The 13,463-nt window shown below is 39.9% G+C and overlaps 1 protein-coding gene across 2 annotated transcripts in view; it reads left to right on the forward strand.

The window, feature by feature from the left end:
* Positions 1 to 13,463, forward strand: part of ADGRD1 (adhesion G protein-coupled receptor D1) — a 137,949-nt gene that overhangs the window by 22,313 nt on the left and 102,173 nt on the right. For both annotated transcript variants that reach the window (XM_064675229.1, XM_064675228.1), the window contains 4 exons: positions 792 to 909; positions 1,998 to 2,108; positions 3,768 to 3,843; positions 7,139 to 7,280. In XM_064675229.1, coding sequence (XP_064531299.1) covers positions 792 to 909; positions 1,998 to 2,108; positions 3,768 to 3,843; positions 7,139 to 7,280 — 447 coding nt within the window. The remainder of the gene's footprint in view (positions 1 to 791; positions 910 to 1,997; positions 2,109 to 3,767; positions 3,844 to 7,138; positions 7,281 to 13,463) is intronic.

Genomic DNA, 13,463 nt, shown 5'->3' on the forward strand with positions numbered 1-13,463 from the left:
TGGTGCTTACCTGTTTTGTGATCTGAAGCTTTGAGAGAGATTAGACCTGATATGGGGAAAAATGACCTGTATCAATGTTTTTTCTTTTCTAGTCTACCTATTATTGTGCCAAGGAATACCTGCAGGGTGAATCCAGGAGTTTCCTGAGATTTTTGCCTGAGTCCTAAGACAGCACAGATTGCAGAACAGGGAGCTTTTAAACTGAGAGAAGGAGAGGCTAAAGCAAATCAAGGTCTCATTGAAGTCTAAAATGCTTTTAAGACAAAAAGATGTCTAATTGATTTAAGTTCTTAGCCTGAAATCCTTGATCATCTCTGATGTAAATGGATTTCAGATAAAACTGAAACATGCATTAACTCTGAGATTTTATGGATCAGGTTTCAACCTGCAGGGTTAAAGTAGCTTTATACTTTAAAGGAGCATTTTAATAAGATGAAACTGTAGTTTCTCATCTTGTGTTCCAACACAGATCTGAAACTGATCTTTAAGTATTGTCAAAAAAATTCTTCACAGTTCTTGGCCTCATTCTGCTGAATCCTCAGTATAATTGACTGTCAAATGCTGGTGGGAGCAACAGTCATTTGGAGACATTCCATAAAACATAGTATTTTATACAGTTGGGCTCTGGGTGGCATCAGTTTGTGTAACATTTTACCCACTAGACGTGGAAAAGGCCACGTTTGGCTCGGGGCAGTCGAATGATGAGTCAGGCAGGGATTTAACCTGGCAGAGTTTTGTGCTGTGAGTGGCAGTTCCTTTGCTGCAGAACCTTCTCTTCCTTCCCCCCTCAGATAGCTCACGTGTTTGGCAGTTTGATCCAGACCGTGGACACCGTCATGTCTCACGTGACGCGCAACCTGGACGAGGACTCCTCTCCCTCCACTATCGAGGGCACGTCCCCTGTGGCAGGTGGGTTTTAGCAGGGACATTCCCTCTGGTGGGATTTAACAGGGACATTCCCTCTGGTGGGATTGAGCAGGGACATTCCCTCTGGTGGGATTGAGCAGGGACATTCCCTCTGGTGGGATTGAGCAGGGACATTCCCTCTGGTGGGATTTAGCAGGGACATTTCATCTGGTGGGATTTAGCAGGGACATTCCCTCTGGTGGGATTGAGCAGGGATGTTCCATCTGGGCTGCCTGGGTGTCCCAAATGCTTCTATGCTTGCAGCCCCTCCTCTGCCAACACAGGGGAGGGAATCAAGCTGGGTGATTTTCTCTTCTGAATGCAAACCAGAGCTTCAGTTGTAGAAAGATGAGTGAGCAGTTAGTCCAGAGGTAATCGGCTCTGACTGTGCTTGAACTCCCTCGAGGTTATGTGGGGAGGAACTCAGAATATGAATTATATGTGGAGAATCTGGTAATACTATGCTAACAGAGTTAAAGGGCCCAGAGCTCTTATGCAGCACTTCGAAGTCACAGATGTCTGGGTGCTACAAAACCTTAATTTTTGCAAGAGGCTGAAAATAATAGGAATAGCTTTGACCTTTTTGCAGAATTTTATTTTACTGCTCTTTAACGTCCTAGCACCCTCACTTCATCTGCATCTTTGGATGCTACAGGTATCAAAGGTAATTTATTTCTTCTGGCATTCTGCTGTACCTTCAGGGGTAAATAACCTGAGCAGTCCCCAGCAGCATTAATCACTGCATGTGCTCTCCTGGACACTGGAATTCTCAAATGGAGGACTGAAATAATGCCTTCAAATGTCAGTGGAAGAGAGCTATTAATCTGTTTTGCTTGCCCTGGTAAGCTCAGTGTTTGAGGCTGGGTGAAGTGATCCATGGCATATTAACAGTGCACGTAGCACCTTTTCTGTCATAAAGGAGTCAGATATAAAAGGCAATTTTATACTTGGGGAATTTACTATATTTTCTGCAAACATATGGGGTTTTAAATTCAAGACTTGCAACAGCTATTAGGGAAGTCTAGTTAAACAGTCAAGTAGGTCGTAGAGGCTATTGATTTTATGATATTTTTGTTTGGGTTATCACACAGATTACACTGTACTCAAAATGCATCCTCAGACTCTGAATTTGTCCCACTATCGATTTCCATCTCGGGGGCAGAGTTATATTTCCATTCCCAGTGAAGCTTTCCATGAAAAAGGTAAGGAAAAGATTAAAGGGAGGAGTGGAGTCATGTACACAGAGTATCCAAAAATGGTTTTGCTTGAAAACGAGTTTTGGTTCACTTTATTTTTCCAAGTAACTGATTTGATCCCTCTTGGTTGTACTGGCTCTGAGGAAGCAGCAGTTGTCCTGTCATACCAATGGTAGAGTTTTCATATTACTTGAATTAATGTTGAATAATAGAGCTGGGCCACAGAGACTGAAGCCATTTAATTTTGACACATTTTTATATTAGAGAAGCCTTAATCTCGTAAATTTGTTTTAATCATCTGAACTGGTTATTTTTAAGAAATTCCAGGTTGTCAGATTAGGTGTTGCTTATCCCTTCACGCAAAATTGCTCTTTTGTGTAAAATTAAATGATAAAATGACAGGTTTAAGCAATAGCAGCTACAGAAACGAAATGAAGATATAGGCTGCAGTCATGGCAAAAAGGCAGCACTCAGAAATCCATACCTAAGCCAACATTTTAATAATCTCAAAAGCAAGGTATGGCAAAAAACTGCAGCTTTATTCAAGACTCTAAAATAACTATTTGAAGTTAATTATCTATGTCTTACTCTGGGATTGAGTAAAGTATCTACCCCCATCCTCAAATCTTTGAAAGTCTGACTTATGTGCCCTAAATTCCAGCGCACAAAATTTGCTCACCCACAGACCTTTCTGCAGTCACCTCTGTCAAAGGATGGTCAGTCCCTTTTCACAAAGTTAGCTGAAAATAACCTGCAGAGAGAAATTCTCTAATAATTACTGAACTGTCTGCCTGATTTGTGATGACAGCTTTGTTGCTTTGCACTGGCAGGGGCTCTGGCTGGACACTGCAAGTGCTCTGAGGTTTGAACAACTATAATTGTAAACCAACCTGTAAGGCCAAAACCAGCATGTGGGAGGACTTTTTTCCTTTCCCACTTATAAAATTTCTCACCAAGCAGAGTTTTTTTTTCTTCAGAACGTTGTCATGCTTCGTATCCCGAAATTATCCGGTGCATTAAATGTTTTATTCTTTTTCCACCTAAAGCTCACTTCTGAGAAATTTCAGCCCTCAGGCCACACTTCTACACTGCCCAGATGAGCTAAGCTAAAAAAATCACCTTAAACAGTTGACACTATAAATACTTGGAACCCAGCAAAAGGGGTAGTAAAAGACATCTGCGTGGTTCACTCTTAGAAAATACACATCTGTCTCTTCCCTCAGATACTGGAGAGCCCAAAAATACTGGAATGTGGGCAGCAAACAGAAAACCAGCATGGGAACTGGTTGCCTGTGTTTGAGTTACACAAGCTGCCAGTTCGTGTAGGTGGTGGTGAAGTGGCCTTGAGGTTACAGAGACACCGACTCTGGTGTGTCCTGAGACCCTTTCTGGTGCTGTGTGTGGGATTTACAAGTGACAATTGATTACTTCAGCAGCTTATTTTGGAAGTTTGGTTGTGCAGGGCAGGCTTCCTCCTATTTTACTTTTGATATCCATCTCTCGTGCTGCACAATGTGTCCAGGATTTTCCACTTACTTAAAAGAACAATATAAAGGTGAACATAAATCAAGGCTCTTAATTAACACAGAGCTTCAAGCCTAGGAGAGAAATGCCCCTTGCTTAGAACTGTTGCTCTGAGGAATAACTCCTGTTCCCTTTCCACAGCTTGGATTACCATTGTCGGCCTCCTTTACCATGACATGCATTATTTCTTTCACAATATCAACCCTATGGATACCAAGTAAGTATCTCAGAGCTCTCATGTTTTAACAGCTTGTTTATTACCTTAGTGATATACCTTTATAGCAGTCGTGTCGTTATCAGCTGTAAATAAATTACAATGTTGAGGACATGTAGTCATTAACTAGACAAAGATTAAAGTTTACATTAGATGTTTTATTTTACGTCGCAATAAAATAGATTCCCGCGGCGACGTGTTTGTCTTTCTTTGTCTTCTCCTTCCATTCATCTGATCTGGCACTAGAAAAATCATAATTTTAATCTGCCTCATAAAAGAAAATTGCGTCTTCTCTCCTGACACGTATCAAGATAAAGCTTGCACTTAAATGAAACAAATAAGAAAACAAAATCTGAATCCTGATCCTAGAAACCCGCAAGGTAATTTTACAACAGGAGACCAGGCAATGCTTTAAAGACCCTTTGTTTTATGTACTCCATCAGGGAAATCATTAGCAGATAAGATAAAGTAAATGCAGAGCTGTAGAGCTCCCTGCAATACAGTTCCCCAGGGGATTTTGCAAGGCCATTCATGTAAATCATTACACTTTCCTTTCAGGCAAGTGGATGACTTTGTGTTTCCCTTTGGTTTTCCCTGGGGTACAGAGAGCAGTTTGCACTTTCAGTCTTTTCCAGTCTGTGATTTTTTTCTGTGTTGTTTCTGACAGCAGCAAAGATGCAGCACTTCAGCTCTCCTCAATGTCAGGGATTGCCTTCCTTTCCTGACAAGGGAGTTTATGGTCACAGGAACTCTTTTGTGAATCTTGGCTTGATTGATCCAGATTGGATCACAATCCATGTTGATCACCCTGAAATAATCACACAGCTACTACTAAATAGCATTTCTAAATCCATAGCAAGCTGTGCTGTTGGTTGCCCTGCTCTGTCAAACAAAAGGACACTCAGCAGGTGGCTGCCAGGGAACCATGTCATTAATGTGCAATATTTCATACTGACATGAAGAAATAGAGGTAATAATTTATGAGGGCTTTTGTTTTTCAGACAGGAGGATCAATGCAATTTGTTAAGATAATCAGCTAATAAGATAATAATAATCTCAATTTTTCAAAGGGAGAAAGAGACTGAGTATGGTCCTGACATAGGTCAAAGTTTAGCAAATACAATATGATTAAAGATGCTGCATGGCAAAGCACTGTATTGTAGTATATTGTCATATATCCTGGGGCTCTGACATAGCAAAATAAAACAGTTGTGTCATATTTGTGGACATTCTCTGAAGTTTGTGGAATAGGACAACATTCCTGGTCTCCTGAGTTGTGTGTGTTTTAAGCACTCTTTTAGAGAAGAATCTGGCCCTGTCACAATGTTAAATAGAAGCACAAAGACATGGGAGAAGAAATGTTTTCTAGATTTCTATAATTAATTCAAAGTACTTGAGCTGCTTGCAGTGTGTAATGCAAAATCACGTCTATAAAATTGTAGGTGCAGGTCTGTCCAAAACAGCATCTAAAAAGGTGATAATAATACAGGGAATTCTAGCTTAGTGATTTTTCCTCTCTGGAATCAAACCCCAGGTATTGAAAAAATGCTTTAAAAATAAGTATGCACTTCTGCTGGCTTTTCTTTTTTGTGCTCTGCTATTATAACTTTTTTTGCTTACTCTTCAGTAGAATAACAACTTTTTCACAGAGTAGTTTGTTTTAAAGACTTTTTTAAATGTTCCCTCTAGCACTGGGCTACTTGAACACCTGCAATTTGAACCCTGTCCATTTTCTTCTAAGGGGCATTTTTTTTCTTTTGTGGTGGAAAACCAAACCCAAAACTCTTGGAGCTTTTGTGCTGTACACACAGATGACTTCTATTTTCAGACTACATAAATAGCAGTTTCTAAGGAGAGTAACTTTTGATTCTTTAAAAAAAAAAAAAAAAATTGAAACACAACAATACTTTGAGCCCAGTTCTGCTCATGTACAGGTTGTGTAAATCTGCCATCTCACATCCAAGGCCATGGTGAAGAAAGGCTTGTGCATGCACAGAAACACTATTTTCTGCTTTTGATGAAGATTTTTTTCACACTTCAAAATTCACCAAGCTCTCTGAAATTAAAACACCAGATAAAGGGTGTGGAAAAAACATCCTTCCACTTAATCCTTGCAGGAGAAATCTCAAAATGTCAGATAAAGGTTTGAACATTATTAGTCCTTCTCTAAACTTAAACTTTTCATAACAGAGGAAGCAAATTCTACCCTCAGATGCTGGTTGCTGGGAGCAGAAGTAATCTCTGATACTGATGGGTTTTTTAAGGTCAGAAGGAAGGGCTGGTGCTTGGGGCTGTGCTAAATGAGTTCTGTTCCATTTGACCCTGCCAAGGAACTCAGGGTGGTTATTTGAATGTCTGACATGGCTTTTTCTCTTGTTTCCTGAAAGCAAAATAAGAAAGCACCACAAACAGGTGGCAAATGTAAATAACGTGGCTTTTAAAGTGCTTTGCAAGCCAGCTCTTTCCAGTGGTGGGCTGTGTTTGCAAGCCTATGGTGGTGGTTAATTTGCTTTGGCTCATATTTCTCATAGTCAATACCATTCTTTCACATGCTCCAAAGGTAGATGACAGGGAACATTTTACTCTTGTACAGTTTGTTACTGGTAGGGTAAAAAATTTTACCCTGCAGCCAAATGGATCTCAGTTACACCTAAATGTGCAAAAATGCCAAAATCATGTTTTAGCTGAAAGCAGAAATAAGAGGGTCCTTATGTAATGCAAAATTACTTCAGACTAAAAATAAATGTATTACCTGGACAAATCAGATATTTAGTCGAGTTCAGCTGTTTGTATTGTGACCTGACTTATTCTCTAACAAACCTAACTGGACATAATCAATTTTCCAAAGTAAAGCTGTAAATTACTTCTAAACATATTCCTATGTATATATTTATATGCATTATATATGTGTGTCTTACACACTGATGTGTGTCTTTAGTCAGCCTGAAACCCCTCACAACTTTCCTCCTCACTTAGGTTGCTTTCCTGAGAGCATTTTTAGATTCCTTCATAGGATTCTCCCTAATTACCTAAAGCACTTTCAGCAAGGCTGAAAGCAAGAGAGGAGCAGAGTGAAGGGGTACTTAATGATGCCAACTCTCCAGGTGTTCAAAGCTGGCCCCTACACTTTGTTCCCTATACTATGGCTTCTAGTCCTGTAGGACCTGTAGGATCTCACTCCCCCAGAGAAATTAAGTGGCTTGAATGGAAAAAGGAGGTCCCGTGTTCCTTTGTTGTGGGTGTTGTGGATGAACTAAAAAAAAGTTATTCCTCTTTAATATATTTGCTTCTTCCCAAGGATTGCTGAAGCTGCTGCCTACAAAGGTTATATGATCTCAGCGACCAGTTATCTCATCTCTATCAAAGTGGAACCTCTGCCCAAGTTGTCCCACAACCTGTCAGGATCTCCTCTCATCACCATCCAGCTCACCCACAAATTGGTAAGTGAAATGGAAACTACCAGTTTAGGTCACAAAACTGTTCAAAACTTCGGTGCCCTTGGTGACTTTTTTGTATTTTTCTCATAATTTCTGTGGGCATTTTTTTGTAGCAATTGAGGTGGTGTTTGTGGCTACAATATGATGTTTTTCCAAGCACTGTGAGTCCTGTTTCCATCACTGCAAAAGGCTGATTAGTGCAGGTGTTGTTGAAGAAGGTGAAGTGACAAGTGCAGCTTTAGGCCTTTCTGTGTGTGCTGCTCTAAGGGTGTGTTTGTGCTGCCTGCAACAGAGTGGGATAAATTGCTTTTTTCTCATTAGAGTGGCCAAAAACAATTCATTTGTGGTTTTTGCTTTTGCTCTTAATCCACACTGAGGTAACTGAGGGGTTCTGAATGAATACAACCAGAGAAGGTCAGGTAGAAGTATGTTGGGCAGAGCACCTCCTGGGTAGGAGTGGAGCAGGTTCAAATCCCTGCTCGAGTCTGAACTGCCCTTTCTAGAGAGCAGAGCTTTCTGAATCTGAGAATAAGAGCCAAGAAATATGAGAATCTGAGCAAACTTGGAGAAAAATTTGAATAAAACTGCTGAGTTTCAGTAAGGTGTTTCAGTTTCCCCAAATCAGCACATTCCAGCAGGAAACTTGGAATAATAGCTGGGTTTGTTTGCTCTTGGGGGGAGAGGTGTCTCTTTGTCTTGTCAGTGGAATGGAGAAGAGTGGAGTTCAAACTGGCAAGAGGAATGCAGCATCTCTGACCCACTTACAGCACCGAATGGAAATGCAAAGGAAAGATTTCAATTCTTAAATGCTTCCTAGAAAACATCTCTTAGATGTTCTTCGAAGTGCTGAGTCATGTTTTTCTTTCAATGACTGTTTTCGAGCCAGTTTGTCTTCTTGCTGTTGGCCTCCTGATGAAGATGGAGTAAGCTACAGGAAGGAAATGAAAAATCCCCAAGGGACAGGAGTGAAGTGTGTTGTTTTGCTGACAGTTTTTTGCAAATTGCACTTTGCTTTATTTATCCAGGCACCTCCTCGTGCTGTAGTTATGATGATTTACTAGAAGGCTGTTAAACAAACCCCTGGGTTTTTAATTTTCACTGTTAAGATGGCTTGTACCATGGTATACAGATAGAAATGTTGCCTGTTCAGGTGTGACTTGGGTTTGGTTTGTGGCATTTTTTGTGTGTGTGTATGTCTGGGTTTTGTTGTTGTTGTTGTTGTTGTGAGGGGTTTTTTGTGTTATTATTTATTTTTTTTGTTATTATTTATTTTTTAAAACCCTTGCAGAAGTTGGAGAAACATCCTATTCCAATAGCATCGAAAAAGTAGCTCAGTGCTGTTCGAAGTCAGTCATGGAAATACATTTATATTTAAAGTTCTGAGAATTTCGAGGCAGGAAGATGAAAATGTGCAGAGAGCATGATCTTGAATTCTGCCCAATAAGCTGAGCTGGGATAATGACTGTGTTAGATGTTGCTCTTGGGCACAAAGCCCTGAAAGGAGATGGGGAAGGCACAGCAGGTTCACCCCTCTGAAAGATGGGGAACTCTTCACCTGCTTATTCACTGCCTGCAGCAACAATCTGCTGCTGGGTTTTACATCTTATTAACTGCACAAACCTGTAAGTTTGGCTGAAGCTCAAGAGATGCAAGAGATACTTTCTCCACGAGAAGGGTTAGAAAAGTCACAGTCTCATTGTTTCTTTTTTTCCCCTCAACAATCTGTGGACTTCAATTAGAAGCTGGTCCCACGTTGGACTACATAATCATTTTCCCAGTGTTTTTGAAAGCAAAATTAAATGTAAGGGTGGGAGGTATTTTATGTGCTTGTTGCAGAACCTTATTTCAGTGTTACCTGATGGTGAAACACTTTGTAGATCTCCTAACTGGATTTCTAAACTCCCTTTTAAAATTCCAAATGCTAAAAACCTTCAAGCACCAAAACGTTCTGAAATCACCAAACATGTTCAATCAGAAAATCTCTTTTGACATCATAAAATATTTTATTTAAATGGTGGTTTGCTGTATTTAATATCTATTGATTTCCCAGTGAAGGAATGTAATTTATTATTGGAATAGCTGTTTAAAAAGAGAGCCTGGCATACAAGTTTGTAAAGAGAATTAATAAAGCTATAAGATCGGGGGCAATGGGAATACATCTAGTTACCTACTCTGCTTTTTTTGTGAATTTGCTTAAAAAAAGGGCATTAACCAGTGAGGAATATGCCTCTGGGTATCTTATGTATGGATTCTAAATTCTCTGAGTAATCCTTAGAAACAAAGTTATAGTGTAGGTAGAAATACATGGAATATTTGTCTGTGGGGAAGAGGTGTAGTAAGGAGTTGTGCAGAATGTGTGCAGCTCTGCTGAAATGGGATATACATTGAATTTGATAGGAAAACTGCTTGCTTGCCTCTGACACCTGTGGCTTTGGGAATATAATTTCTCTTCTGGCTTTTAATTAATGGGGAAGTTTAATATTAAGGAATGGATGAGTAGATTATTCCAGTTATGTGGGAGTGTGGCAGCAGTGGGTTAAATCTGTTCTCTTTTACCCTGCTGTGTCTCCAATGAATTCTGTGGAATAACTTTGAACGATATAAATTTAGACAATTTACTTATGAATTTACTTAAGCAAATTACTTAAGCAAATTTACAGAAGTCAGTTCAAGGGAATTGACTTAAGCAGATTGGGAAATGACTCCACGTCTCTGGAAGCTTTCATATGATCCCAGCACAGATCCTTTCTTTCCCACTACATATGATTTCACTCTGGAGTGGTTTCATTTGGCTGAGCATGATCCCCTCATGAAATAAAAGTAGAATTTAAAATGTAAAAGAAATTCTGGCTGCAAAATCACTATGTTAGGTGTGTGCTTTAAAGAGTAGCAGTCAAGCTATTTATCTAAGTTTATGATTGAATAGTATGATTAAACTGAGAGCAGAAAATCTGGCTTACAAACCTGCTTTATCCATTAAAATACTGCAGTAAGGGGAGAAACATTTGAATGCTTGTCTGTTCCACATAATGTTCTCAGTTTAACAGAGGAAAGCGCAATAAGAAAAAAATAAAAAAATGCCAAGTCCAAACAAACAGTTTTTCTTTATTAATTTTTAAGTTTGAGTCTGACTTTTTAATTCTTTTTCTTCTAATGCGTATAGGAAAAACGCCAATCATTTAGCAACAGGGGAAAAAAAATGGGAGTAAAGTAAACCATGTCTATTTTAGGAAGTAGTTACAAAGAAAATGTCTGTGAACTGAATGTCACCTCTTGAAACAAAACTTCACAGAGCATTTGTCATTCCGCAGCTCAACCCACGGTTAGTTAAATCTCCTCCTAAACAAGGATTCTCTGGGTTTCTCTGAAATTATCTGCATTTCTTACATAGCTCTTGGGAGCTCATGAGATGATGAAGTTTCTTGTTTTGAAACATGAGGCGATGCAAAGTGAGGCTCCTGTCTAATAATTAGGTAAGAACATAGGGAATATTTATAAATGACACGTTAATGCTTCCTTTTCCAGAGAGCACCAAAGGGCAGAGGGCACTGAGGGGGACAGGCTGGAGGCTAAACTGGAGCACAGGAGCTGAGAAGTCACCTCCTAGTTAATACACAGGCTGTTAATTTATGTGTTCAAGGACCAGGGAGACCAAACTGCAGACTCACCTCCATCAGAAAAGGACATCAGTAATTACAGCCATTAGGCCTTGATGTTCAGGCTCACAGCTCCATTCTCGTGGGGCCAGTATTGCTGGTTGACTTTTTCTCTATCAGAAGAGCGGGCAGAAAATTTTCTGTTTGAGCTTCCATTAGTGGAAAATGGTTTCCTGACTTAAAATGGAATTTTTCATGATTCAGGATGAATAAATCATCACATTATTTTTTTCACAAGATTAAAATATCACTTGTTTAAATCCTTCTTATGAAGAAAAGACTCCCTGTGGATAGGACAGATATGTATGTTTTATTACTTATAGTGTTTTAATCACCACTATTCTGACAACAGTTTATTTTGTTGCAAAGTCCCCAAAACCTCTTTTTCTGTTACTCTTTCTTTTATCTTATGAAACTATTAACAGCTTGAGAAAGACTGTTTTGCAAGAAGTCTTCATCATCAAGGATTTAGAATTCACTTCTTTGCATGAGAATATAAAGTGATTAAGTGTTTTATTCTTTCTGCCCGTCTGAGGAAAATTTATCCACCCTGCCTATCCAGTGTCTGCTTTTATGGCACAGTGACATAGCTGGGGGTGAAAAGCAATTCTCACTTTCCTTCTCTGTAGATATAAGACAGCTTTTCCTGTGATATTTGGGCATCATCAAGGGCCTTTTTGCTTGAGACTTTTTAGAGATGGAAGAATTACTTTAATGGGTCTTTTTAATGACTGTCCCTTCCTTTCCACTGCTCAGGGGGGCAAGAGGAAGAGGAGAGAGAACAGCAGTACTTTGTGACACTGCTTTGTGACTCAGATCTGTTGTCACCATGCTGAGCTGTTTTATTAAAAGTAGGATTCTAAATCTCATTGAATATTTCATGCTGTTGATTCAATATTTGCCCCAAGGCAGCCTTGCAGGTCAGCTCACAGCTGTGCAGAGAGAGGGGAGGGCTTGCTGTCTGTGTACATATTGTTTTCTTTCCAGAGCTTATGTGAAAAACTATCAAAAGCTGTAATTCAAGAAAATCAAGTTCATTGGTGGTATTGGCTGTAATTGCAGGACATTCAGTGTGAACACTGAATATATACATTTCTCTTTATCAGCAGAACTTTGTCTGAATTAAGTCCTCTAAGAGGCAGAAGTTGATACACTAAGTAACAATAGTTAGTTGTTATTCAGGAACATTTCAGTGACACAGACATGTTTTTAACTGATTTAAAAAGTGATGATGCCCTGCTCTTCAGCAGCTTGGATGAACTACTGTCTCCAGCAAAAAAAAATAACAGGAATCAACTCACACCTTCAGTGTGTGGGGGAGGATGTGAAGACTGATGGTAGTTTGTAGCTGGAGACAGCTTAGTCTTGACCTGTCCAGATGTTTTGTAATGAGGCAAAAGTACATTTTGTAAAATGATTATCTGAAAAAAAAAAATTTCTGTTTCCAGCAAGATGTTTTTCATAGCAGGAGCAATCAGAGAAGAATTAACATTTCGCTTGTGCGATCCAAGAAATTACAGCACGGGGTAGAAATTCAGAAGAGATGAATGTCAAGGCTGAAATGCAACACAACATGCTCTGGAAAAAGTCAGAGGAGGTGACAGAGGAAGAAATGGTGTCAAACTGCACCAATATTTTGTAAAATCCATATGGTTATGTAGCACAGACCTTGGCTTTTGACCATGCTGAAGTCACTTTTTCATTCTTTGGGGACAAAGTAGCTACAAATTCTTGTGTTTCCTGACAAGGCAGCTGACTGTCTTTCAGCTTATAGAAACAGTAGCTTGGTATAAATCCAGGCCTGCTTGGTGCAGAGAGGGCAAAGAACTGCCTCAGGTGATGAGACAGAAGGGGAGCAGTCACACCCTGCATGGAGCAGCAGAGCTCACTGCTCTGGTGATCCCTGGCTGTTGACTGGCACTGGAGAGAAAATTGCTTTACATCTAGAAGAAAACTTTTTGTACTCTACTTTCAAACCAAGTAGTTTTCTCCAGGGGTTTGTTTTCTCTTTCCTCTTTGCAGAAGGGGGACATGTGCAGCTGCAGTTTTGGAGGGTTGCAAGCTCCTGGCTGATACACCCTGTGTGAGAGGCCTCACATGAAGATTAGATGCAAACTGGGAATTCGTAATGCAGCTGGTTTCCCCCCAGATATATCTGGGGAAATGCCACTTTAAATATTTGTTTGATTCAGGGGAAAATGCATGTTTTACTAAGATACTACCACGTTAGGACTAACTTAGCATTGTTCCCTCTCAGTCCTTTGCTCTGTGTGGTTCACTTTAACAAACACAGTGCTTGGGGAATTGTCTGCCTGACCACGAAGTGTTAATCTCTTCTGCCATATTATTGCACTGAATCATTCAAACAGCTGCTTCCCTCCTCTTTTTTGAGGAGTTGCTGCTGCTCTTTGTTCCTTTCTGCCATGAATGCTCCCCATCAGAACCCCACTGTGACCTGCTTCCTCCGTGCTCCTTTCCGAGCACTCCATCAATGGAGCTTTAGCAGCTTCTCCTCTTGATCCCATCTCAA

This window comes from Pseudopipra pipra, chromosome 18 (genome assembly GCF_036250125.1).
Source record: "Pseudopipra pipra isolate bDixPip1 chromosome 18, bDixPip1.hap1, whole genome shotgun sequence".
Classification (NCBI taxonomy): Eukaryota; Metazoa; Chordata; class Aves; order Passeriformes; family Pipridae; genus Pseudopipra; species Pseudopipra pipra.